This window comes from Calliphora vicina, chromosome 1 (assembly GCF_958450345.1).
Source record: "Calliphora vicina chromosome 1, idCalVici1.1, whole genome shotgun sequence".
Classification (NCBI taxonomy): domain Eukaryota; kingdom Metazoa; phylum Arthropoda; class Insecta; order Diptera; family Calliphoridae; genus Calliphora; species Calliphora vicina.
The window spans coordinates 103,321,187-103,349,157 of NC_088780.1; the positions used below are offsets into that span (position 1 = coordinate 103,321,187).

The 27,971-nt window shown below is 31.6% G+C and overlaps 1 protein-coding gene across 1 annotated transcript; it reads left to right on the forward strand.

Annotated features, from left to right (window-relative positions):
- Positions 1 to 8,250: 8,250 nt before the first annotated feature.
- On the forward strand, positions 8,251 to 27,906 carry Kif19A (Kinesin family member 19A). The gene is given in 7 exon segments (XM_065504665.1): positions 8,251 to 8,429; positions 8,551 to 8,697; positions 25,505 to 25,747; positions 25,833 to 27,020; positions 27,084 to 27,264; positions 27,331 to 27,490; positions 27,560 to 27,906. Coding segments are annotated over 7 exon segments (2,235 nt in total). The 5' UTR covers positions 8,251 to 8,327; the 3' UTR covers positions 27,774 to 27,906.
- The last annotated feature ends 65 nt before the right edge of the window (positions 27,907 to 27,971 follow it).

The following is a 27,971-nucleotide window of genomic DNA, read 5'->3' on the forward strand; positions in this document are numbered from 1 at the left end:
CAAGGGAAAACACAGTAAAACTTAGTTATAAATAAATATTTTTTGTTATATACCCACCATAAAAAATAATTTCATTAGACTCATAAGAGTATAATCAAAAATATTTGGGTTTAATACGCATAATGTTAAGTAAATATACATTTTAGAAAAAGTAACAAACACATTTAGGCCAGGGTCAAAATTTCACAATAAGAAAAACGAAAATATTAAGGAAATTAATGTTGAAACCCCAAAACAACACGTGATATTTATATACAACACAAAACACTAACAACACATTCGATAATGTTTCACTAAACCACCAACATGATTATAAATCAAAATACATCTCGTGATTTTTTCAAATTTAAATCTAATTGAAGGTTATCAAGGTCAAGATTTTGCCAAGAGCTCCTTTAATTCGACAGCAACAACAATAATAATAATAAAAACAACAACGACTAGACCAAAATCTATCGTGACTCATACTTAATGTTGGCCAATGGTAAATATTTGTATTATATTCCTTTCAAAAAGCAAATTTACAACGACTTTGGCTGAATTGATTAATTTATAAAAAAAACAGAATTATATTCATTTTTAAACAAAAGTTAGTCTATATGGTCGTTGGTCACTGGTCAGTAAACAAAACAAGAAAAAAAAACTAATAAATAAAACAAAAAATAAAAAGACCATTGAACTAACTAAACGTGTAGTCAGCCAGTCACACACAGTCAGGATACGACACACTTTTCATACAATTGCATGCAAAAACCCAAGAAAATAATGTGTTATTTCAAATGTTGTTTTTGTTTGTTTTCTTTTTTTGTTCGTCCTTTGCATTATTAACCAACAATAGCAGTAATAACTATATTTATTAGTCCCTTTTAAGTCATTTTCAACTCACAAACATTGAAAAATTAAATTTTAATCACCGATTACAATCAAACAAATATTGTCGTTGATGTTGTTATAGTACTATATAAGACTGGTAACAGGATAACGATCGTAACAGCTTGTTGCCAAATGTTGCATGTTTAAAGGAGCATATAAAATTTATAGTTGAATACATGTGTCTACATAAATTTAGTTGTATGTGTTAAGCATATGGTGCATACAAACACCGACATAGTTAAGGCGTTGGCAATACTAGTCCACGTCCAAATCTGTGAATTTGCAATAAAATTTAATCGACATTTAAAATACATATTTTTGCATTATATAAAAAAACAAAGTTTGCTCAGAAAGATTGAGACTAGAGTTCCAAAACCGAAAACCGGTCAACCGGTTTTTTCATCTTTGTAAATTCGACAGGTTTCGGTTTTCTTTAAATTTTCAGTTTTTTGAAAACCCGGTTTTTTAAGCTATAATAATTACATAACGATAGAGCCTTAAGAATTCAAAAATTTAATATAAACCGGTTAACCGGTTTTTTAGAAGACAAAAACCGAATCCGGTTAACCGGGTTTTTTATATGATTAAACCCGAAACCGGGTTTTTCAAAAACTCTCTTATTCGGTTAAACCGAAAACCGGTTTTTTGAATTTCCCGGTTTTTTGGACACTCTAATTGAGACCCTGAAGGAGCACCAAGCTCTATATCATCTAAACCCCCGACTAGACTAAAAATAAATATGTTGACAACAAAGCAATAACGCCGCAAGATAAGCGGAAAACGTATTTATATTAACACTAGAGTTTTTCACGGGAATTCCCGGATTCTACGTGCGAACAATCAAGTAGAGTCGTAGGGACCCCGTTTTGTCTCCTAGTCATCGAAGGTAATAGGGTAGTTCAAATGTCTCCACTAGAATCAAGCTACTCGTAATTTCAATAACTATTTCCCCGAAGTCTAACCTATAGATTAGAGTAATAGGACATAACCAGGCCATCCAAATCTAGTGGAATTCGAAAGATGATGTCTACATACAAGGCAGTCTCCCTAAATGACATTGCAGTTATTGTCAGAATAAACTGCAGTGTCTTGAAAATACTGTCTTGATCCGGGAGCCTCCTTGATATACAGATATTGACATCCCTGAAGTATAACTCATAACCCACTCGATTGTGCATCTAATGTAAGTTAAAAAAAAATATCCTACCAGGAATATTATGTTGCGTATATGAATCATATTTTCCGCTCGGTTTTGTATCGCTGATCCGTTCGAGTTTTGTATTGATTGATCAGAATGGAGTGAAGTAGCCTTGGTCGAACAGTCAAATAAGTGCAGGGAGTGGTGAAAACCTCCATCACATGCTGGGCTTATATTGGGGATCATTAGGTCTTATATTCTCCTCTTACGGAAGAATTGAAATCGAAATTTTTTTAATGTTTAAAATTTTTTTTTTTCCAAATTGTTTTTTAAATTTTTTTTTTTTTTAATTTCTTTAATTAATTTTTTTTTTGGGAAAAAGAATTTATGACAAAATAAAATTTTTGATAAAAAAAAATTCGGGTTAAAAAATATTTGTTTCCGATTTTGTCCAATTTCCATTATATGTCCAACTTCCAACTTACTATGGTCTTATATACGTCGTTGCAAAGGTCTTTGAAATATCTATCATTAGATATCCATATTGTCTATATTATATACTTAGTAATCCAGATATATGTCAAAAATAGGTCAAAAATCGAGGTTGTATATTATATCTCAGCCATTTGTGGACCGATTTTCTCGATTTTAAATAGCGACCGAGCCGGAAGAATTTCGGAGATATTGATGTATGAATCGTGTATGTAAGTTATTTGGGGGCTTCGGAAAGTTGATTTCAACACACAGACGGACAGACGGACATGGCTATATCGATTCCGCTATCTATAAGGATCCGGAATATATATACTTTATGTGGTCGCAAATGAAAAATGTGGAAATTACAAACGGAATGACAAACTTATATATACCCTTGCCACTCATTGTGAAGGGTATAAAAAGAAAATCAATACATTACAATTCAATTGTACCCACATAAAACCAAAAAAATTTTGTTAAAATATTTGGAGATCACTTGTTACTATAAATTTAAATATTAGCGGTATTCATATATAGTAGAGTAAAAGAGCAATTAAGTGCCACAATATTTTATAAATTGTGAACGTATCTTTATAATTCGATGTCGATTAATATGTTAATGGGATTTTTAATGCACTTTTTAGATTCTTTCTTTTGGATTTTTCTGTTATATTTTTTTTATATAAAATATACATATTTTAAAATAAAATTAAATTCATTTCAAAACTAAAATATGAAATTTAAAATTACCTCATATAGTTTAAAAAAAGTAAAGCAGTAAAAAAGAAGTTCTAATGTATTTTGTATTCTGCTAAACTGCTCTTTTGCTACTTTGCTATAGAACATTGTGAATACCGCTATTATATCATAAAAATAATGTTATATGTCCGTCATAGAACTATTTTTTTAAAAAACTGATTTGTCAAAATTACTAATGCATTCAATAAGTCATTCGACGAGAAAACTCTTTCGCTTTAAACATGTGTTGGCTTTATCGTTATTAAAGCATTATAAAGACAATCAAAACGTATTCTCCGATTGCTACTTGCTTCAAATAAATCTAAGTCCCTCTTAAAACTTTCAGTATTTGGTTTTAAATGTTTAGGGCTTTCCTTTTCAATATTGATTGAATATTCTAATTGGTTTTTAAAATTTTGCTCCATTTGTATTTCGGAAACCTCATCATTAAAGCTTTGAACAGATCAGGGAACATTGTGGTCAAATAGACGTTCATACATTTGCTGTCCATAAATTTTTAACATTGTGTTTTTATATAATTAAATATTATAATGTTGAAGTTTTTAGGTTTAATTTAATTGAATGAAACGTTTTTTGAGAAATCGTAGAATTTTTAGATAACTGCTGTTCATAAAGTGTGTTCATTATAGCATCACCTATCAGAAAAATGGTTTCATTTCGGCTTAATGCTTCTACTGTGTCCTTAATGGTGTTTAAAACCTCCACTAATATTTGGAACAAGCCATTCATCAAGCAGAGATGTCATATTAAAGTATTTTTAATTAATTTTAAATTTCCCGTTTTTCCCGGGAAAAAAATTTTAATTTCCCGGGAATTCCCGACAATAATTTTACGGGAAATCCCGGGATTTCCCGGGCGGGAATTGAGTCACAGTAGTAGCCCTCTTGTTGAAAGCCCTCTCTCTATTTCCAAGAAGGCTACCATCTAAGGCATATTCAATTTAGCACTTTTCAATAACCCAAAAGTCAGCGCTTTTTAAGAAAAACTCGCTAGATCATTAGTTTAGTTTTTTGTTATACCCCAAATCGAATTCACATGATTCACTATTTTTACTTTCGAGTAAACAATCCGGATTCAATATACAAAATCGTGAGCTTTAAAGAACATTAATTTGTCAATTATCCATTTTTGAAATCACTCGATTTACAGAATCTTCTTAATAAGCCTGTTAATAAAATATTTTACTAATTGAACGATCTAATCCCTAATTGATCATTGCATATTGAATTTAATAGCATAAATGTTGCAGTTAATGCACTTTTGTACCCACACATTTCAACTATATTTCAACACAAATATCACAATAAACCTGCTCGTCTTATGACACAATTTCCTAAAGAATCTTAAACCCAACAGTATAAAAAATTGAGCTTAATTTGAATTTAACTATTTAATAGACAAAGACCAAATAACAAACAACTACAACCACAATTACATTTCATTTTAGCCCCACAAACAAACAAAAATATATTCCGTTTTTGAGAATTGTCAAATAAATCGATTACTAACGACTAATTTTCAATGACTTGCAAACAGGGGGTGGTTGGTTGTTCCAATACAATTAAAACAGACAACAAAACAAATGAAAATGAATAAAATCTAAATTCAATATTTACACTTGAAATGTATAATTTAAATAATTCACATACAAACACAAACTTGTACGTACACATGCACATGAAACATTTGCATATGAATGGGTGCAGGAGTGGGTATATGAGAAAGGAAGTGTTCTATTCGATTCCAACTCAATACGAGTAATATACATTTTTAATGAAGTGCCATCCCATTTGACACTGGACAATATGGCATACATATGTATTAAATATTTATGTGATTATGTGTACTCACTGTAAATAGTTATTAATAAATAACAGTATAAATAAAATATATTATGGTTTTATTAAAAATAAATATTGAAAAATAATACGGTTATAGTTTTACTGAGTTTTATTGAGGATTGAATTAAGGAAATAAAACTTTAATTGTTTAATTGAAAAAATCTTGAAAATATCTACACAAATTTTAAATGGATCATTACTTGATATTATATTGATATGATCAAACTATCTATTCCAATAATAATAATTTGAGAGCCAGAGAACATAAAAAAACCGTTTCGCCATTTTACATCCTCAAAAGCTGCGACCATGTTTTTTCAAAAAAAGTTCAAAGGTGCGTTCGCATTGATTAAATATTTAATGAAAAAAAAACGACATATTAGCACTGTCTCATGACAGTGCTAATATGTCGTTTGTTCTGTCCTTCTGGTTTTGATTTAAATGTTAAAAAGTTCATGTCTCATTATATTCGGAACACATATTTATGGCAGTCTAACAAGTACCCATTTAAGGTAATGCCTCGCCGGTCCTTCCGATCATACAGTGTTTTACATGACTCCCTGATATCAGACAGAAACACAGTAGCCCCATCTAGATGACGGTAAGAATACCTTAAACCGGTTCCTACTTAAAGTAATCTAAAGCAGTGGCAATCAGCGAATTTTTGAAACAAGTGAATTTCGTCTGCTCATTAAGCATTATTTTTAGCGGAAAAAAACTACCACTCAACCGATCGGAGTTTTAAAGTGCGATAGATTGTGGATGTCATAGCTCAGAAGTTGCAATTTTGAATGATCACTTGGGTATGAGAAAGCTTTCCATAAGATAGCTGTCAGAATCGGGTGAACAAAAGGGTACACACATGTGCAAAAGCTCTCTATTCCACACTATTCTCCGGATTAAGCCCCTAGTGACTATTTCTTGTTTCCAACCTAAAGAAATGTCTCGTCTCGGCGGAAAGAGATTTGACTACAACGGTGAAATCATCTCAAAACCTATTTTAATGACCTCGAAAAATCTTATTTTTTAGAAGGGATACACAAATTGGAGAAACGTTGAACAAAGTGCATAAAGCTCAAAGAAAACTATATTGCTAAATTAAATAATTGTTTATCCAAAAACCTGTGTTTCATTCAGAAGTCACTTCAATTAAAGCCTAAAATCAATTTTATAATCTGTGACCAAGGAATTGTGTTACTTCAATTAGGTGATTCGTCTGATTCCTGCTGGTCATAAATTGGGAACCGCATGACTTATCTTATCATTTTTTTTTTGGGTTGCCAATATTATTTATAAAAAATCGGACATCGATAGTTTCGTACTACGGGCGAGCCTCCATCAATGGTATACCAATGAGTGACATCCGATGATTGAACCGTAGAACTTTTGTTTGAAAAAGAAGAACCGGAGGTTATTTCGAGTCAGGCTATAATGGAATCTTAGGAATGCGTGTTCACAGCTTTGATTATTTCTCCACTCAATGAATCAGAAAAATTGATCACTGACTGACTGATCTTTTAAAGATGTCTAAACCTTGTTAGCTTTATCAATATTACCGGTTAGCGCTCTGAGGGCCTTGTTCTTACTTTTTAATTTGTAACATATGCTGGTGTTTCACTATCGATATTTTTACGCCATCGACTACAATGAGGAGAACCACTCCATGTGGTGAAGAATGTTACTTGTGAGTCAAATTGTGACCTCGCATATAGTTAACTGCAAGTTACACGCAGAAATGAAATTGCGGATTTTAGTTGATTAATCCAAAAATATTAAGTTGCAGTTATACTTCACTCCTTGGGGGGTTTAAATGGGTAAATGTTAATCAACAGAATACCTTGTTTAATTCTCAAATTTTCGGTTGAGTTAGGAAGACTCCTCCGATAACATCAAAGAGTAACTGTTGAGTCATTTTGTTCCTTTGTTCGCTTTTGAAGAAGAACCGGAGATTTTTTATTAAACCCTTCACTCCTTGTGAATTTAAAGGAATGAGGAAGTTAAACAGCGACTTCAGAATTCATTGCTTCATTGAATTCTGCGGGGTTTAATCATTTGTCATTAAACTATACGGACGACTGTAGCCCACTCAGATAATTTACGAAACATGTCTTGAGCATTGTGGACTTGAGGATGTTCTGAAGAGTATGGTGTAACTTCCCCGTTTTTTTCTAGAAAATGTCGTATAGCACAATTTGAATATAAACCCTCGATATGAAAACTTGTTCGCGACCACTTCATATGGGTAATTGAACAACAGGAATAACACAAGTAGCTGCAAAGTATGATCCTCTCAGCTTAATAAATGATATTATTGAGGTATGAAGCTTATACTTTATGTGGCTCACTTACTGAGCATCCTCAAAGCATTGGTCATGAAAATCACACCTGTAAACAATCTCGATCCACATTGTTTGCATAAGCAACAACTTTTAGTAATGCTGATATCGCCCTACCTCCGGCTTGCCACACCAAAACAAGCACAGATATTTCCCGATTGCGACTAGAATCATATCGAATTGAAGAAGCTTTCTTCAACATCTCCTTCATATATATTCAATAAACACTACAATAATAAATTTGTTTTAATAAATATTTTAAAACTGTGAGTGCTGAAACTTCAAGGTATAACATTAATCTCATTTAAAATTTAACAAATTTAGTAATTCCCTCAAATCAAAATTAAATACTTTTCAAAATTACAAACAATTACTAACACATTTATCTTAACTGTGTAAGTGGTGCCCTAATGTACAACACAATTTTCTGTAAATTTAATGATTCAAATCCATTACCAACTGTGAATTTGTGTAAATGGAGGAATCATCATCATCATGTAATAGACGATGGTTAGATGGTCTATTTAAATTTTATTTTTTTCTACAAACAAACTGCCAATAAACCAAGTTAATGACTTGTTAGTGTTTTTAGTTGGCTTGGTTAAAGTTAATTGACAACCAAATTGATAAATTCATTAGAAAAGCTCTCTGTTCATATGAGACTGTAGTGAAAGTAAAACGAGAGTAATGGGTCAGTTAAATAAAACTAAAAAAAAAAGAACACATAAACACGTTTCTGTCATTTAGTTCTTTTTGAAAAACAAAAAAGTAGTTGTATTACCTTGAAGACAAAATAAAATGTCCTTTTTGTTGATTACAGTTTATACGCGACACCATTAAAAAGTTGTTAATAAAACTCCACGACAGTACTGCATTACTGGTAAATTCACTTCAACAGAGACAATGGCACAAAGCGGAAGTTGGTCTAGTGGCAGCGGCAGTGGCTCGTCAACAGCCCACAGTCGAGGATTGTCAACAGCCCCACCCCAAGAAGAACGTCTTTTGGTAAGTTCTTTTAGACAATCAATTAATTTATTTAATGATAGAAATCAATTTCTATTTGAATGTTGAGTATTTGGTATTTGGTTTTGACTTGTGTTATGCTTCTTATTTACCTCTTGTCTAGGTGGCTGTCCGCGTTCGTCCTTCGTTTGAAAATAGCGAACGTTGTATTGAAGTGGTTTCTTCGAAATCTCTTTTATTTGATGATGGTGGCCGTGGCAAAGCACGAAAATATTCCTATGATAATGTCTTTAAGGAGTCCGATACACAGGTAAGGGTTTAATTAAGTTTAATGACTGATTTTATGGACGTTTTGAGGAACGTGTGTAGCCAGTGACACAAGGGAATGTAAAGAGTGTGTCAGGAAATACGCATAAACACTTTTTCAACTATAACTCATTCATAGTCTCACTAATTCATATGTTTCATCACTGATTTTTAATTGCGTTTTCAACAAAGAATCAAATTAGGGTAGAAGGGGAATATGCGCGATATTTTTGGAAACAAGATTAAAAGAAGAGGTGGCGAATATTACTCAGTTGAGAAACTTTTTATAAATGTCCTTGTCTCTATGCCAAGAGATCAATCACATGACTAATTTAGCTTTAATTTCATAACACATTCAGGTGGCGAGTGTGCCCCATTTGGGGAATTTAAGTTTTCTATATAATCAACTCATTCGTATTACTTAAATTCAAAACTAAAATAGAGTGAAGAGTGTATCACTTTTTAGCCTAATTTATCAACAAAATTGTTTTAAAAAAACTTATGTAGACAAAGGCTTTATTTTAAATCAAGTTAAAAGGTTGGCAGATTTTTAAATTTCATTTCAATCGAATATAATCTGAGATTCTCAAGCTAATAGAGTTTTGTTATTATATGTAATATTGCAAGTGGCTTCGGATGATTTCGAAATTTTTCTAAACTTGTGTTTTACCAGTGACACTTTAAAGACTCTGTTCTGTGGATGTTCTCATTTCGGAGCTACGAACAAAGTCCCCAAACCGAAAATCAATTAAACCCCCAAAATTTTATACAGAAAAAAAAACCAACAACGAAATTTAGGAACTTAGTTCATTTTTTGGGTATTTATTTCATTTTTAAAATTGGGGACTTAATTCATAATGAAATTCTTCACCAATTACGGAAAATTAAATAAATCCCAAACATTTTTTTGGGGCTTTAGATCACTTTCTTCAGTTTTAAATAAATTTATTAATATTCGGGCGAGGGGACTTTAAACTCAGGGGTGTATCGAACATATGCAGTGGTTCACAAAACAATGGAAACTTTTCCAAATAGTCCATATGTAGCCCAAAATTTCGAATATTTTTTTAAAATAAAATTTTTTTTTACTATTTTACTTGTATAGTTTTATTTAGATAAATTAACTGAAAAACAAACAACGTAATTAATTATATTCTGAAAAAAGGGAACAAAATTAAAAATATTCACTATTTCGCTACTGACAAAACAATGGAAACTTTTAAACTTCAGCAAGAAAGAAGTGTAAAACGAAAATAATATTTAAAAGAACGATGTAAAAAGCATCCTGTTTAGTTATTTTATTTTTAAATTCTGGTAATTTTTTACAATTTCTTTTGTAAGATTTTCGCATAATTGCTGTTACGCGCCGGCTAGAATCTCGAATAATAAAAATTGCAAACAATTTCTAGCATATTCAAACAAACATAACCGAACAAGATCCTACAATGGTTAAGGGGCATGAAAATGTTAACCCGCTAGCTCTATACTATGTATCGTTGGTTCTCAACCCGAGTCTTGACGCGTAAACACATAACATACTCTCACACCCATAGAGTATGCAAATTGAACAGAGAATAATTTAATTAGAAAAACAAATTTTAAGAAATGAGTCTATGGCGAGATGGTAAGCCAATTAGGGTACATTGTTCCCTCCCAACTGTTCAAAAACAGACACCTATGACAGACCTAATACCCTGAAATTGAAATCTGTCCCTATAATAGACATAATTTTTAAACCATACTTACATATATCCTATAGCTATCTTTCCCATACTAAATAATTTAGTGTTTCATTTTCTTGAAAATCAAAATTAACAAATGTTTATTAAATTAAAGGGGAAAAGAATAATGGTATATAATAAAATCATTTGATCGTTACTCATTGAGTAAAACATACATACTAAATTAACAATATTCAATTAGAATTTAAAGAGTATTGTTTTAAATTTATAATTCGGACTATGGGTACAAATATGAATCGGACTGACAAAATATGAATTTACAAAATAGGAATAATATAAAAGAAATAGAAAAGAATAATGGTATATAATAAAATCATTTGATCGTTACTCATTGAGTAAAACATACATACTAAATTAACAATATTCAATTAGAATTTAAAGAGTATTGTTTTAAATTTATAATTCGGACTATGGGTACAAATATGAATCGGACTGACAAAATATGAATTTACAAAATAGGAATAATATAAAAGAGATAATCAAAAATAAATAATAGAGAGAAACATCACTTACAAAAACATTGTTTATTTCATTCCACTTCGATTGAGATGATGGGCCCAGCAATCAATGAGTGTTGTTGTTGTTGTTGATGGTGATCTCTGCTACTTGTGAAGAATTATTAGTTTTTTATGATATTTACATTTTTTTACAAAATAAAGAAATAAAGATAATAAAAAAAAAACTTAAGTAAAAAGTAAAGATATATTGTACACTCGAAGTGAAAAGTTAGTTAATTATAATTATATTATATAAATGAAAGCAAATAATGATTATATCCAAATTCAAATAATGAAATGTTATAAAATATTATAACATTATATAAACTAGGAGAAAATAGTTAGTAATTAATAATATTGAATTCAAATTTAATTGCATTAAAATTTAGCAATAGTGTATATATAAATATAAAAAAAAGTAATTATAATAAGATTATCATTATAGATTTGAAATAGTTCTTAAATTCCAAATTATGAAAATGCAATTTAAATATAATTAATATTCAATAATATAATAGTTATAATAATATGTTAATAGATATATAAATGATTTATAGTTTTAATTAGTGAATAAAGAATAGTTATAATTAGTTAATTAAGATTAGGTTGTAAGTATTTTAAATAATTTTAATTAGTAAACTTAAGATCAATTGTATATAAATGAAATAGATATAATTAGTTAATCTAGTATAGGTTTATAGTATTTTAAATAGTTCAATTGTAGATTTTTAATTAGCAAATTTAGAATAGTTTGTAAATATTTCAATTATGTAATACATTTTAAGGTAAATTGATTTTGATTTAAAGTTGACAATTTGCATAAATTTGGATTTATATGTTAGAAAATTTGTGCTAAATACGAGTATATAATGATGTGTAATATTTTATAGAAAATTTTGTGAAAATCAGAATTTGATGATTTTGGAGACGTCACTTATATTTGAATAGACTTTTGCCTTTGGTGAAAATATGGATACTTTATAGTTGTTAAATTTTGGTTGCTATCGGTCAATATGATGTGGACTTTTGGACGGTTTATACCATGTGGGTTTTGATTGTTATCCAAATTGAAATACATATATGTCAATATAGCTTTTCCAAATACACGTGTGCAACTTCTTTTGTGGGATTTTAGGTTAAGATCGATGTGGTGTGTTACACCACCAGATTCGTGGGACCTTTTTCCTAGATTTGTGGGACCTTTTTCACTCAGTATAACGTTGATGTGATACACAGCGCTCGCAAATGTATGAAAAGAGGCTCCTTGGAGAAGGAAAAATGGTCTTATTATCACTCGCGGACAACGTTTAACAATAAACTTCTTACCTTTTGAAAAAATCACTTTATGATTTAAATATTATATTATTGTGGCTTGATTGCACAATTTATATTAATTAATTTGATTAATGTCACTATTTTATTTTATTTAATTGACTATAAAAAAAAACTTTGAGAATATGATGGTTAAGTTAAGCACATATATAAAAGATCTTTATTACTTGTTGACTATACCACACTTTCCTTTGTAATGATCTCAACTTGACAACGATAGAAATATTTAATATTGTTCTTAATTGCGTTTTATATTTGTCAAGGAGACTTTAATGACAATGGAAATATCAATAAATCCCTTAAGGTGGAGAAAGACAGAGATATTACCATAAAAGGAATGAAGTTTTTAGAGTGTAACACTCTCAGTATAAACGTACATACGTATATAAATATCTACATGCAAATATATGTATGAACTCATGTTCATTTAGTTACTCTTTCTCCCGTATTAAAAGAATTTGTAGCATGCTAGAAAAATATTTGTATTAGAATAAATGAGGTATAATCATAATAAGTAAACAACCCAGCAAACAATTTTTATCAGATACAATATGTTATATGTTTTCATTATGATTTATTTTCTCTATTTCTATACAAATAAAAGCATAAAAAAATCATTATCTTACAATTTGCAAAGACAAAAAACGTTTGAAATAGGTACATAAACAAAATTCGCAACAAAACTGCTTCGTTCCGAAAATATACTATTTTTAGGACGAACAGTAAAAAGATTTTGTTTAAACGATTTTGTGCAATTTTTATTATTCGTTTGTACACGTGGGGCACGACCCACAAAAGCCGGGTAAAATATCATGTTCTCAAATCTGAAGTATGGTATTTGCCAACATATTTCCCTTTTAAATCTTCTATGTCATATAGATTGTTACCAATTTTTTTGCTAATTTTGCATTTAACGAATTTGGGCATGAATTTTCGATTTATCTGCTTTGACGTATTGCTAAGAATGTGGTTTTTTCTATATACGGTCTGGCCCACCTGGAATTCTATTGGCCTACTCCTCAGGTTATATGTTTTCGTGGCTTTCTCATGTGCAGTGTTTAAGTTTTCTCTAATTCTCTCTCTTATTTTGGTCAATTTGTCAACATTCTGTTGCACACTAAAATCTTCACCAGTCAAACATCCTATCTTCTCCAAAATTGTATATGCTGAGCCATGCTGAATCATGTTCTGACCAAATGCAGCATAGTAAGGGGAACACTTAATCGAGGAATGGTAGTCGCTTCTCAGAATTGCTAAAATCTGGGGAATGAATTTATCCCAATCTGAATGTTCTCTGTGGTCCTTTAAAAAACATCGAATTTTAGTGATAATTTCTCGATTAGCCCTTTCGGAGGCGTTTGAATGGGGTGCATAAAATCCTGTGGTAATATGTTGTATTTCGTATAGCTTAAAAAAATCAGACATTTCTCTTGATATAAATTGTTTTCCGTTATCACTGTGCACATATTTCGGAACGCCATATGTTGGAAATATTTCCGTTTGAAAAAACAGGATAACGCTGGCAGATGTGGCCGATTTAAGTGGTTTTAGAAAGATAAATTTTGTTAAATGGTCCAAACAAATAAAAATTACTGAGTTTTTAGCTTTCGTGAATGGATATGGTCCAAGAAAGTCACAGTAAAACCTTTCAAACGGTCTGTTTGTCACAAATTGTTCACCCATAAGAGGTCTCGAAATTTTATTTGTGGATTTAACACACTTGCATATGTCACAATTTTCAATAAACAATTTAACGTCCTGTACCATTTTGGGCCAAAAATACTTTTGCCGTATTCTGGACAAAGTCTTAGCGAAGCCACCATGACATGAAATATTTGTGTCATGTGCTAATCTTATTATATTTTGGGAAAGAGATTTTGGAATCCAAAGACGCCATAATTCATCTTCGCTTTCTTCGCCACTTTGCCTAAACTTAACCCTCTTCAGCACATGATTCCCTGAAATCTTAAGATCTGGCAGTAAGTCTTTATTTTTGGAGATAGTATCCCTTAGATTTTTGTATTCTTCGTCATTGAACTCTGGGGACATTAGATCAATTTCAAATGATATGTCAGTGAGTGTCACCTCGTTGACATCCATTCTCGATAGGCAATCTGGTACCACATTCAGAGAACCTTTACGGTGTTCAATGACGAAATCGTATCTTTGTAATTGAAGACTCCAGCGGGCCAATCTTCCGCTCAAATCCTTTTGTGACATGAGCCATCTTAAGGAGGAATGGTCCGTTACTATACGGAAAGGGAGTCCATCAATATAAGGACGAAACTTCTTAACACACACTATTGCAGCCAGACATTCTAATTCAGTGACAGTGTAATTAGTTTGTGATTTGCTCAATTTCTGAGAGACATATGCGATTGGGTGCTCTTTACCATAGTCGTCGTACTGAAATAAAACCCCACCAACTCCAACTTTAGAAGCATCACACTGTACAATGAATTCCTTCTGAAAGTTAGGCTGAGCTAGTACAGGTGCGCATGAAAGGGCTGACTTAAGTTTCTCGAAAGAGCACACTGCGATATCTGTCAAATGAAATGGTTTCTGCGATTTTCTCAAGCAGTCCGTTAATGGACCAGCAAGATCCGAAAAATTTTGTATAAAGGACCTATACCAGTTGGTCATGCCGATAAATCGACGTAACTGTCTCGGTGTTTTCGGCAAAGGAAAATCTACAATTGATTGCACTTTCTCAGGATCTACTTTTAGGCATCCGTTACCAACTATGTAGCCTAAATACCGAATTTCCTTTTGGCAAAATTTACTTTTACCAACATTAATGGTCAATTTGGCGGTCTTCAAACAGGAAGCGACTTCGGACAAAAGTTTCATGTGGGATTTAAAATCTGGGCTACATACGAGCAAGTCGTCGAGATATACGAAAACATTTTCCCTCATACGCGAAGGAATGACCTTGTCCATGAGCCGACTCATGGTTTGTGGCCCATTACAAAGTCCGAATGGCATATACTTGTAATGGTATAGCGGTTTTCCCGGAATCGCAAAAGCCGTTTTCTCCTTTGAAGATTCGGTAAGTTTTATTTGTAAAAAGGCATCCTTAAGGTCGATCCCACTTATAAAAAACGTGTCTTTCAGCCTACTTAACAAACCATTAATGTGTGGCAAGGGGTATGAGTCTTTTTTTGTAACTGAATTCAGTTTTCTACAATCTATACACAACCTTACCTTACCCGGTTTTTGTACCAAAACGGCAGGAGAACACCAAGGCGAATTCGACTCTTCTATTACTCCCATACTTAATAATCTGTCAATTTCTTTATATGCTTCTTCCTGTCTCGGTGGTGACAGTGGATAATGTCTACATTTAATTGGGACAGCATCACCAGTATCAATGTGATGTTCCAAAAGATCTGTGCAACCTAAACCGAGTTTTTCATAAGATGGGAATGATAGAATTGTCTTTTCGAAAATCAATTTCTCTTCTGCAGAAAGGTTATGAAGATTGTCATTATCGCTTGAATCAGCACAACGCAACTCGGAAACATTATATGTAACACAAGGAACTATTTCCGGTGCCAACGCAAATTCTCGCCAAAAGTCAATTCCGAAATACGCATCCTGACTTAATGATGGGACTAAATAAAAATTTATATTTTTGGTAACACCTTTAAAATATATTGGTAAAGTACATAATCCAATAACATTCTGTTTTGCATTATTAGCAGTTCTAATTGATGAATTCATAGATTTGTATGAAATATTAATTTTTCTTAAAAATTCTAAGCAAGATTTCCCTAAAACGGACACATTTGCCCCTGAATCCAGCAGTCCAACTAAAGTCTCGCTAAAAACATTTACCTTCGCAAAAGGCCTGTCGTCAGTACCATGAATAATGGTTGATTCCAACATTTTCCGAAAATGCCTTCGCTTTTTATACCGAAGCCTACATTTAATTATCTTGAGCTTGGTTTTCTTTTTTAACGAGTACTTGAAATTAACATTAGGTAAATCAGTTTGTGTAGATATGCAATTTGTTTTTCTTACTGCAGAATTTTCAGGAATGTTATTAGAATAATTTAAAATGTTAGAGTCTAGTTTAAACTCGGGGTTTTGTGGGATGGACGAGTGTCCCCGGTAGCCAGTACGCCCATTTTGTTGTTTCCCTGATTGTGGTTGTTAGGACACTTTGGTGTCAATACGCCCTTATTACCACATTTGAAACAAAAAGATTTCTTTATCTCTTCCGGACAATAAATGTACGAGTGCCCATATGAAGAGCAATTCCAACAGAGAATTTTTGAGTAATCATACTTTGATCTTCTCTGTGTAAAAGTAACGGCCTCAATTTGAGGGTCTGAAAAATCAGAGTCCTCCGACTCGGATAATGAAGCCTCAATCTCATTTACGTTCCTAGACGATATTGCAGGATTTTGAAATTTAGAGTCCCTTATTACTTTCTCAGCCTTTCTAGCTGTATCACGAAATTGATTAATGTCTATTGAATCGGCGTTAAACAACAAAAATCGTAAATTGGAGTTTAGGTTTTTCTTTAAAATATCTATAATTGTCACATCTGGTAAGGGATTTTGAAGTCTAAGATTCATTGATGTAATCGCTGAATGAAAGTCATCATATGACTCCTTCAATTGTTGTTTACGTAAAGACATTTTCAACAAAATGTCATGGTCAGACTCCAAATGACCAAACTCTTTTGTAAGAGCATGACGTAACATAGGATATGTGACACTTCTGTTCTGTCTGGTGAAAAGCCAGTACCAATTTTCAGCCTTTCCTTCTAAAAGGACATGAAAATTTGACAACAAGTGTTCGTCTGAGCACTTGGATCGGGAAGAAAGTGTTTCTACTTTAAAAATGAAATCGGAAACTGATCCCGAACCATCGTACGAGATTTTCCACTTTTCTAGCTTTACGTTGTTGTCTATATTTCGATATACGTCACTTTGGTTATTCGAAGATCTATTAGTATTTGAAATGGGTGTACCTGAGTTTGTATAATTATGCTGTAATTCTGGTGGTCTAAATGCATTTGATTGATTAGTGACGCCAATTTGAGAAATACTGTCTCTTATTGAACTAAGCTCTTTTCTGAACTCTTCTCGAGTATTTCTCATTGATTGTTCCATAAGAGCTATTAGAGAATCAAAAGGTGTACATGTGTTTGAATTTATATTATTGTTTGAAACTATAGGAGCATTGTTATCTTGACCCACAGGTAGTTGATATTGGGGATTTGTAACAATGTTTGGAACTGTGTCCGAAACTCTTCCACAAGTTGGAACAAAAACATTTGCATTAGCGGATAACTCTGGGTTGTCCATGATTGCAATGTCTTGAAAAAGTGAGGATGAAGGTAAACTACCTGAACTCTGACTTCTTTCTACAAGTTTCTGTGCAGATGTACTGGCAGAATTATTGCTTAACCTATTAGAGCTCTGTGTTCTTTCTAAAGAAGCCGATTTACTGGCGGAAAATAAATTCAAACTATCTGAGCCCTGAGTTTGCTCGACCGGTTGATTTTTTTGCAATGGAGTATTGGTTTTTGGGGAGTGTAGAACTTTTGGTTTCGGTCTGGGTATATTGTCTTGCAGTTCTATGGAAATGTTGTTTCTAGAAGCAGAAGAACTTCTTGCATTTCGCCCTCGATTACCAATATTGCTTATATTACCACGAGCTGTATTTCTCGTATTCATTACGATTATAAAGAAAATTTAAAAATCTATGTCAAATATGACAAAGATATAAAAATGAAACCACGTAAGTCGTTCTTTACAAAGAAAAATCATAAAAATATCAAAATTGCACGCAATTAAATTTATTACAAAAAAAATTAGGAAAGGTTTACAACAATTATAAAAATGTAAAACAAATTTGTTTCAAGAAAACAAAAACCCACAAAAATTTTCAAAAATAATCAATGTAGAAGTTAAATTTTCAAAAAAAAAAAAAAATCAATATATGTTGAAAAAAATATAAGATACTTTAAGATAAATATTTCATGTAAATAATGGGAAAGATAAACTATAGAATAATGTTTATAAAGGTTAAAAATCATGTCTCAATTGAAAAAAGTGCAGCGTGATTCTATTATTTTCATACAAAATCACGGATCTACTTATTCACAATTATATTCTGTGCTATAAATTGTAATCTACAACATTAACTACCCTGATATAAGTAAGTTTAACGGACTTTACTACTATTTACAGCATATAGAGCTTGACTGTATTAAATGCAGCAAGATTTAAATTTATAAATTCAGAACTTGGACTCTTTAAAACAGACAAACTACTTATGGTTGGTAATATCTATTTCAATACTAAATTTCTAATGTCGCAAATAGGTTCAGAGATTTTGTTATCTATAAGAAACCTATGACTTACATAAAAAAAAATAGTATTGATAGTAAAATTAACAGGAACATTACTAATTATATACTGAAACCAACTTGAAATATCATTTAATTAAAACTTTTTATTCTATCACCATAAGATTTTGTTTTGGTGCTATAAAATCTAAGCCATATACACTTTAAAATTATAAACTCTTTTTTATGCTTTTGTTGGCCTTACAAAAGCCTTTACGTTGGGCGCCATATATGTTACGCGCCGGCTAGAATCTCGAATAATAAAAATTGCAAACAATTTCTAGCATATTCAAACAAACATAACCGAACAAGATCCTACAATGGTTAAGGGGCATGAAAATGTTAACCCGCTAGCTCTATACTATGTATCGTTGGTTCTCAACCCGAGTCTTGACGCGTAAACACATAACATACTCTCACACCCATAGAGTATGCAAATTGAACAGAGAATAATTTAATTAGAAAAACAAATTTTAAGAAATGAGTCTATGGCGAGATGGTAAGCCAATTAGGGTACATTGTTCCCTCCCAACTGTTCAAAAACAGACACCTATGACAGACCTAATACCCTGAAATTGAAATCTGTCCCTATAATAGACATAATTTTTAAACCATACTTACATATATCCTATAGCTATCTTTCCCATACTAAATAATTTAGTGTTTCATTTTCTTGAAAATCAAAATTAACAAATGTTTATTAAATTAAAGGGGAAAAGAATAATGGTATATAATAAAATCATTTGATCGTTACTCATTGAGTAAAACATACATACTAAATTAACAATATTCAATTAGAATTTAAAGAGTATTGTTTTAAATTTATAATTCGGACTATGGGTACAAATATGAATCGGACTGACAAAATAGGAATAATATAAAAGAGATAATCAAAAATAAATAATAGAGAGAAACATCACTTACAAAAACATTGTTTATTTCATTCCACTTCGATTGAGATGATGGGCCCAGCAATCAATGAGTGTTGTTGTTGTTGTTGATGGTGATCTCTGCTACTTGTGAAGAATTATTAGTTTTTTATGATATTTACATTTTTTTACAAAATAAAGAAATAAAGATAATAAAAAAAAAACTTAAGTAAAAAGTAAAGATATATTGTACACTCGAAGTGAAAAGTTAGTTAATTATAATTATATTATATAAATGAAAGCAAATAATGATTATATCCAAATTCAAATAATGAAATGTTATAAAATATTATAACATTATATAAACTAGGAGAAAATAGTTAGTAATTAATAATATTGAATTCAAATTTAATTGCATTAAAATTTAGCAATAGTGTATATATAAATATAAAAAAAAGTAATTATAATAAGATTATCATTATAGATTTGAAATAGTTCTTAAATTCCAAATTATGAAAATGCAATTTAAATATAATTAATATTCAATAATATAATAGTTATAATAATATGTTAATAGATATATAAATGATTTATAGTTTTAATTAGTGAATAAAGAATAGTTATAATTAGTTAATTAAGATTAGGTTGTAAGTATTTTAAATAATTTTAATTAGTAAACTTAAGATCAATTGTATATAAATGAAATAGATATAATTAGTTAATCTAGTATAGGTTTATAGTATTTTAAATAGTTCAATTGTAGATTTTTAATTAGCAAATTTAGAATAGTTTGTAAATATTTCAATTATGTAATACATTTTAAGGTAAATTGATTTTGATTTAAAGTTGACAATTTGCATAAATTTGGATTTATATGTTAGAAAATTTGTGCTAAATACGAGTATATAATGATGTGTAATATTTTATAGAAAATTTTGTGAAAATCAGAATTTGATGATTTTGGAGACGTCACTTATATTTGAATAGACTTTTGCCTTTGGTGAAAATATGGATACTTTATAGTTGTTAAATTTTGGTTGCTATCGGTCAATATGATGTGGACTTTTGGACGGTTTATACCATGTGGGTTTTGATTGTTATCCAAATTGAAATACATATATGTCAATATAGCTTTTCCAAATACACGTGTGCAACTTCTTTTGTGGGATTTTAGGTTAAGATCGATGTGGTGTGTTACACCACCAGATTCGTGGGACCTTTTTCCTAGATTTGTGGGACCTTTTTCACTCAGTATAACGTTGATGTGATACACAGCGCTCGCAAATGTATGAAAAGAGGCTCCTTGGAGAAGGAAAAATGGTCTTATTATCACTCGCGGACAACGTTTAACAATAAACTTCTTACCTTTTGAAAAAATCACTTTATGATTTAAATATTATATTATTGTGGCTTGATTGCACAATTTATATTAATTAAATTTAATTAATTTGATTAATGTCACTATTTTATTTTATTTAATTGACTATAAAAAAAAACTTTGAGAATATGATGGTTAAGTTAAGCACATATATAAAAGATCTTTATTACTTGTTGACTATACCACACTTTCCTTTGTAATGATCTCAACTTGACAACGATAGAAATATTTAATATTGTTCTTAATTGCGTTTTATATTTGTCAAGGAGACTTTAATGACAATGGAAATATCAATAAATCCCTTAAGGTGGAGAAAGACAGAGATATTACCATAAAAGGAATGAAGTTTTTAGAGTGTAACACTCTCAGTATAAACGTACATACGTATATAAATATCTACATGCAAATATATGTATGAACTCATGTTCATTTAGTTACTCTTTCTCCCGTATTAAAAGAATTTGTAGCATGCTAGAAAAATATTTGTATTAGAATAAATGAGGTATAATCATAATAAGTAAACAACCCAGCAAACAATTTTTATCAGATACAATATGTTATATGTTTTCATTATGATTTATTTTCTCTATTTCTATACAAATAAAAGCATAAAAAAATCATTATCTTACAATTTGCAAAGACAAAAAACGTTTGAAATAGGTACATAAACAAAATTCGCAACATTGCTTTTCTTCAAAGTTAACGAAAATGGCTAAAGTTAAGAATTGTAAAGACTTTAAAAATAATATAATTAACGATTCTAAAGCTGGTTTAAAACAAAAAAGTATCTGTGGCAATAAATAAATCAGCAGTTTCACAAATTATAAAGATATTTCGTGAGACCGGTTCTGTAAAAACTCAACATTTAGGTGGAAGACCTCGTAAAACTACTCCTAGACAAGATAATTTAATAGCGAGAGAGTTCAAGAAATTCCCAAAAATAACTCCTCGAGAGGTTGTTAATAGCCTATAATTAGAAATAAGTACCCGAACAGTTATTCGCAGGGCAAATGAGACTGGTCTTGGTTGCTATCGTCCTATGAAAAAAGCAATCATTTCTAAAAAGAACCGTTATGCTCGTCTACAATTAGCCAGGGATCATTTAAACTGGTCGATACAGAAATGGAATACTGTCCTCTTTTCCGACGAATCCAAATACAATTTAAGAGGCAGTGATGGGAGAACATTTGAACCAAAGGGAAAAAGATTAGATCCAAAGTACACAAATAAGACTGTAAAGTTTGGCGGTGGCAATATTATGATATGGGGATGTTTTTCAGGGCATATTATAAAAGATACCATGACAGGAATAGGATACAGAACCATATTAAAGGCAGAATTAGTCTTTACTTTCTATTACGTTCCGAATCAGCTGTTTCTCTTTTGTACATGAAAAACATGTATAAGTAGTTAGTTTTTCTGTGCTGTTCCGGACGAACCTGTTAAAAACAAAAATTGTCTACGTAATTGTAAGTGACAGCGGCTTTTCAAATAAAGAAAAAAATTATTGGTTATTGATTTTGTGAAATTTAATATAAATTTGGAAAAAACGAGCCGTCTGGTCGAAAATATCAAAGGAAATGGGAATTCCAGGAAAGTTAATGTGTTTTAAAGAGGAATTATGTGTTAAATGAAAAGAAAAATTATATATTTTGTCACAGAACAACTAACTGACATAAGTAAAATCCAGAACGGAACAGAACGCAACAGCAACGGAAAGTTAAGACTAATGAAGCCTTAAACGATGTTATGTATCCATACGCTGAGAAAAAAATGCCCCTAGTTTGGAGATTCCAACACGACAACGACCCGAAACACACCTCTAGAGTGGTAACCGAGTGGTTACAATCCAACGAGGTACGTGTTTGAAGTGGCCTGCCCAATCGCCAGATCTCAATCCCATAGAAAATCTATGGGAAATTATAGATAGTAAAATAAGGACCCAAAATTACACCAGGAAGGAAGATTTATCGGAGGCGTTTATAAAGGAATGGCAAAATATTTCAAAGGAGACCATTGACTTTTTAATTGGTTCAATGCATCGTCGATGTGTAGCAGTTATAAAAAATAAGGGATACCCAACAAAATATTGAGTTATTGCAAAGTCAAAGTCAATGCCGTAATAAAGAAATCTTTTAATTTTGTTTTCTCATTTTTAGAATTTAATTAATTATGTCCTTTGTTTTTTGTTAAATAAAGTTAGTAAAAGTATACAAATAAAATACTACAAAAAAGTTAAAATTTTTTAAAAAATTATTTCAGCTTTTAGGCCACTAATGAAATATTTGGAAAAGTTTCCATTGTTTTGTCAACCACTGTATGTATCAACATTTTCTAAAGTTATGTCATATAAATTCAAAAAGGAATTTTTAGTTCACAATGGGGATTTATTTCATTCCAAGTTTTTTTTATTATGAAATAGAATTGGGGAATTAGTTGATGCTCTTTTAGGGGTTTAGTTCCTTTTGTTGGGGATTTATTTCATTTAGAACTTTAGGGTTTAAATTAATAATGAATTAAGCCCCCAATTTTGGGGTTTTAATTCATTTTCGTATTGTAGACTTCGTTCATTAGGGACTTTTTCGTAGCGCCTCTCACTTCTTATATACTTGCCATTTTCCATAATTTAGATAGATCTAGCACTTTCCAACGACCTTCTTGTAGACCGAATTGTGCCATTCAATGAGATTAATTATGTAGAATTTTACTTTATACCAAGAGATTTGGATCTGTAGGCAAGAGATCATGATTGATTTCAAATTTCCATATTCGAACTTTCTAAGATAAGCTGAGAATAGTCTGGATCCCGTATTAGTCTTGATCCTCAGCCCCAAGTCTGGCAGGCAGTAAACTGGCTAATTTCCTTAGGATAATAGAATTTTAAAAATTGAAGTCACTAGACAAGTACACAAAAAGTAAGAATGGGTATGAATTACGGTCTGTCTTCATGCTCCTTGAGTCTTATGACGGTCTTGCAAAGATGCATATGATAAAATTATCAAGATCAGCTGTACTTCATCATCTTCAGACATTCTTGCAAAGGAAACAAAACAAGTGCAAGGAAATAAATGCCACGGAAACAAATGGTAAGCAATTGGAGACCTCAACTTTTTCTAATGAACTTGAATCTGTAAAAGGATCATTGAGTTGGCTAGAGAGCTTAGAGTTCAAAATCAAGCCATGAAACTTTTTTGCGGAATGTTAAATTTCCTGGTAAGAACCAATTCCGGTATTTGTTAGATTAATCCCAAGACATTTGAATTTTAGTATTTCTAAATTCATTAGAAATACTTGTACTAAAATTATAACTTCCAATTCGGACATACTTAATTGATTTTTGGAAATTGACCCTGTATCTCCTTTGGGTCAAAATGACCCAAAAACTGTATTATCGCCAAAATTCAGGAAAAATGAAAATTTTTCAGTTTTTGTAAAAATTTTGCTACTAAATAAATACTTTTGCAACTTAATGAAAAAGAATCGAAATGTGTACGTAATTATCATTGTAATGAGATATAATTGACAAAATTTGGTTAATAACTTTACCATTTAGTTATTACAAATTCGCCAGACCATTAACGTGTCTCAGGCCACTTGAACAAGAAATTTAGGAAAAAAATTAACATATTTCGAGAAAAATTAAAATAAAAGCTAATTTTTATTTAAAATATATCCGTATTTACTTGTGTATGAGTTTTTGTCTTCGTAGGATACCGTTAACCTATTCGCAGGTATGCCCAAAAAAATTATTTTTTTTAACGGCTGTTTCGAATCTCCATTTTTAAATTTTTAAAAATTTTGTTAAACAAATTTCAGAATTTTTCGATCATCACATTGGGATTTATTGAGATCATAATAGGGAATAAAAATATGAAAAAATTATGTCAATACCTGTTACAGTTTTTCCGTACCTGCGATTTAAATTTTGCGATTTTCAAGAAAAACTATTATTTTCTCCCTATTTTGGCGAAAGAGCCCAATTTCCTACTGTTATACATTTTAAGTAAAATCTATTCATAATATTATAGCCCTGGTAATTTTAAATATAGTCAGAAAGTTTTACTAAAATCGGATAACGTTAACCTTTAAATCGTGAAGGTCAAAGGAACAATTTTTCAATATTTGGAATTTGAAAATAGTTTTTCTAGAAAAAAACTGGTTGCCCTGGACTTCCTTATAATGATTTTTGTAGAGGTTGTCACAATGACAACTAAAGACTTGTGAGTAGAATTAGACTCTATACATTTCGTTTACTTAAATAGATACTAGGTTGAAAAAGACTCAATTTTCCAAAAATCCCCAAAATACTATACAACAATGTTAAACATGGACCTAAATCTGTATCATACAATATGCAAATTTCAGGATGACTTTTGCACATACAAATCAAATCTACTGATCCACAGTATATTTGTCAAATGCCATTAGAACAGAATCAGCAAGGTGTTAATAGTACTGAAATGGTGTTGCATTGAAATGTAATAGATTTTTCTGTACTGTTCTGATATTGGTCAAAAGTATATCAGAGGCCAACAGATCTGGTTCTTTCTGTTACAAGACTATGTCCAATTCAAACTATATTAACTTCTAATAACAAGTAACTGAATCTTATTTTTCACTTCTCTTTAGGAAGTAGTTTACAAAACCACCACAGCACCTTTGGTCAAAGAAGTTATAAAAGGTTACAATGCTGCTGTTTTCGCTTATGGAGCCACTGGTTCCGGTAAAACTCACACAATGCTGGGACCTTCACGAAAAAAAGGTTCATCTGGAGAAATCGATGCCACAGGCTGTGATTGTGGTTTAATGGTACGAGCTATAGAGGAAATATTTCAACATGTAGAAATGGCTGAAGACCCCAATTCTTGTAAGGTACGAAAAAATACCTAAAACGTTTGAATAATATAAAAATTCATACTAAAATACAAATTCATTACTTTAAAAATCTGATTTGCAGGTTTCTATATCGTACTTGGAAATATACAATGAATTAATACGAGATCTGTTAAGTCCGGGAGGTCCCTTGGAATTGCGAGAAGATAATAGGGGACAACGTATTACAGTGGCTGGCCTTTCCGAAATTACTACTTCTAGTCGTAAAGAAGTAGTTACTTTGTTGATGAAAGGAAATAAAGCCCGTACCATGGAACCAACTGCTGCTAATCAAACCTCATCCCGCAGTCATGCTCTCTTAAGTATTTCAGTGCAAACAAAAACGCCTTTAGGTGTTAAACAAGGCAGACTATTTCTAACGGATTTAGCTGGTTCCGAAAGAGCTAAGAAGACCAAGAATCGTGGTAAACGTTTGCAGGAGGGGGCTCACATTAATAGGTCCCTGTTGGCTTTGGGTAATTGTATAAATGCCTTGTCGGGTGGAGCTCGTTATGTCAACTATCGTGATTCGAAATTAACACGTTTGCTTAAGGAAGCTTTAAGTGGTAAATGTAAGACTGTTATGATTGCCCATGTTGCTCCAGAAAGCAAACATAGGGATGAAACGAAAAACACTTTAGTCTATGCCGATAGGGCCAATAGTATAACGACTCGCTTACAGAACTCGGTGTATGTGGATGAAATGCAAAATTTCCCTACCAAACATTATCAGCATTTGGTGTCAGAGCTGAGAGATGAAGTATCACGTTTACGTACTAAAATGTTAACAGATCGTCCTAGAAGTGCGGCTGTGGCGCCAGCAACTATCGAAGAGCCCCCCAAAGTGGCAGAGAGCGATGAAAAGCGTAAAACTGAACTTAGATATTTGAGGGAGCAAATAGTTTTGACGTTTAAGCAACAAATGAAGTTAAGGCGTAAACTTTTGGAAGCTGAAAGTCATTTGTTGGGCTTGGAATTGGATGCTGAGCGTCAGCATATGATTATATCACACTGGCAGGGTCGCATGGGTAAATTGTATGATACACCAACTGAAGATGGTGAGTTGTAATAAATATTAAAGCAACAATTTAATACATATATTGCAATATAAAATTGTTTTCTAGACATTGAATCGGAGGGTACAATTGCTTTGAAAAATGCTTGGGGAGAGTTGGCGGCCATTGAGAAAGAAACCAGGAGATACAAAGAAATTCGTGAAAGGACAGAACAGGAATTGGAATTGTGCCGCCAAAAGGGGGTACAATTGGAAGATGTAAGTTGTATGGAACATTTGATTAAATGAAATTATTATATTTTAATTACAATATCATAATAGGAGTTACCTGAACGCATTAGCAGTGATGAGGAAAGAGAGTTGTTGGCTTTGCTATGCAGAGTACATGAGCTGGAAGCTGATAAAGTATCGTTGCAAGCCGAAAGATTAGCCAGACAAGCTGAGTTACGTAGAAGAGATTTGCAGCTATTAAGAGCCGAAAGGCAAAGAAGATTATGTGAAGGTAAAAAGCAAATAAAATAATAACTTAAATTTGTATATGATTTATGCTTCAATTTCAAATATTTAGACATTATAAGTTCCCAAAGACGCTTAATTGAAGAGGGCAACGTTGAATTACCAGATGAATTACGGGAATTGTATGGCCTTTATCAGCAAGAAATACATGCTGGCACGGTAACAGCTACAGCAGCTTATGAACGCAAATTGCCACCCATTTATACAGCTGGGTATAAAACTCAAAAACATTAATTTACTTCATTTATTTTAACCCACCAACTATTTATTTGCTCCTATAGATCTGATTCCCCCTGCTCCAGCTCAAGTTCCGAATGGTCTCCCTCTTCCCCTTTGCCACCCATTGAAAGTGGACAACCCATAGCCGAAATATCAATAACAGATAATCCGGATCGTCATATGGGTCCAGCAGTGCACTCGCGTCTACCCAAATTAGCAGCCACAAATAGTTCAGCAGCTCCTCCCTCCCGAAGACTTATGAGATTAAACAAATAAAAATCACACTCAACCCCATAAGAATTTTTAACACAAAATTCCTTACAAGAGCCTAAGGAAAAGACAAACGTGCTGTAGCTCAGGGAAAAATTTTAAAAATTTCATTAAAAAAAGCTTGTTGATTTGAAAATTGTATGTAGTATATTCGAAATAAATCAAAGATAAATATTTAAAAAAATATATATTTAAACGATTTGC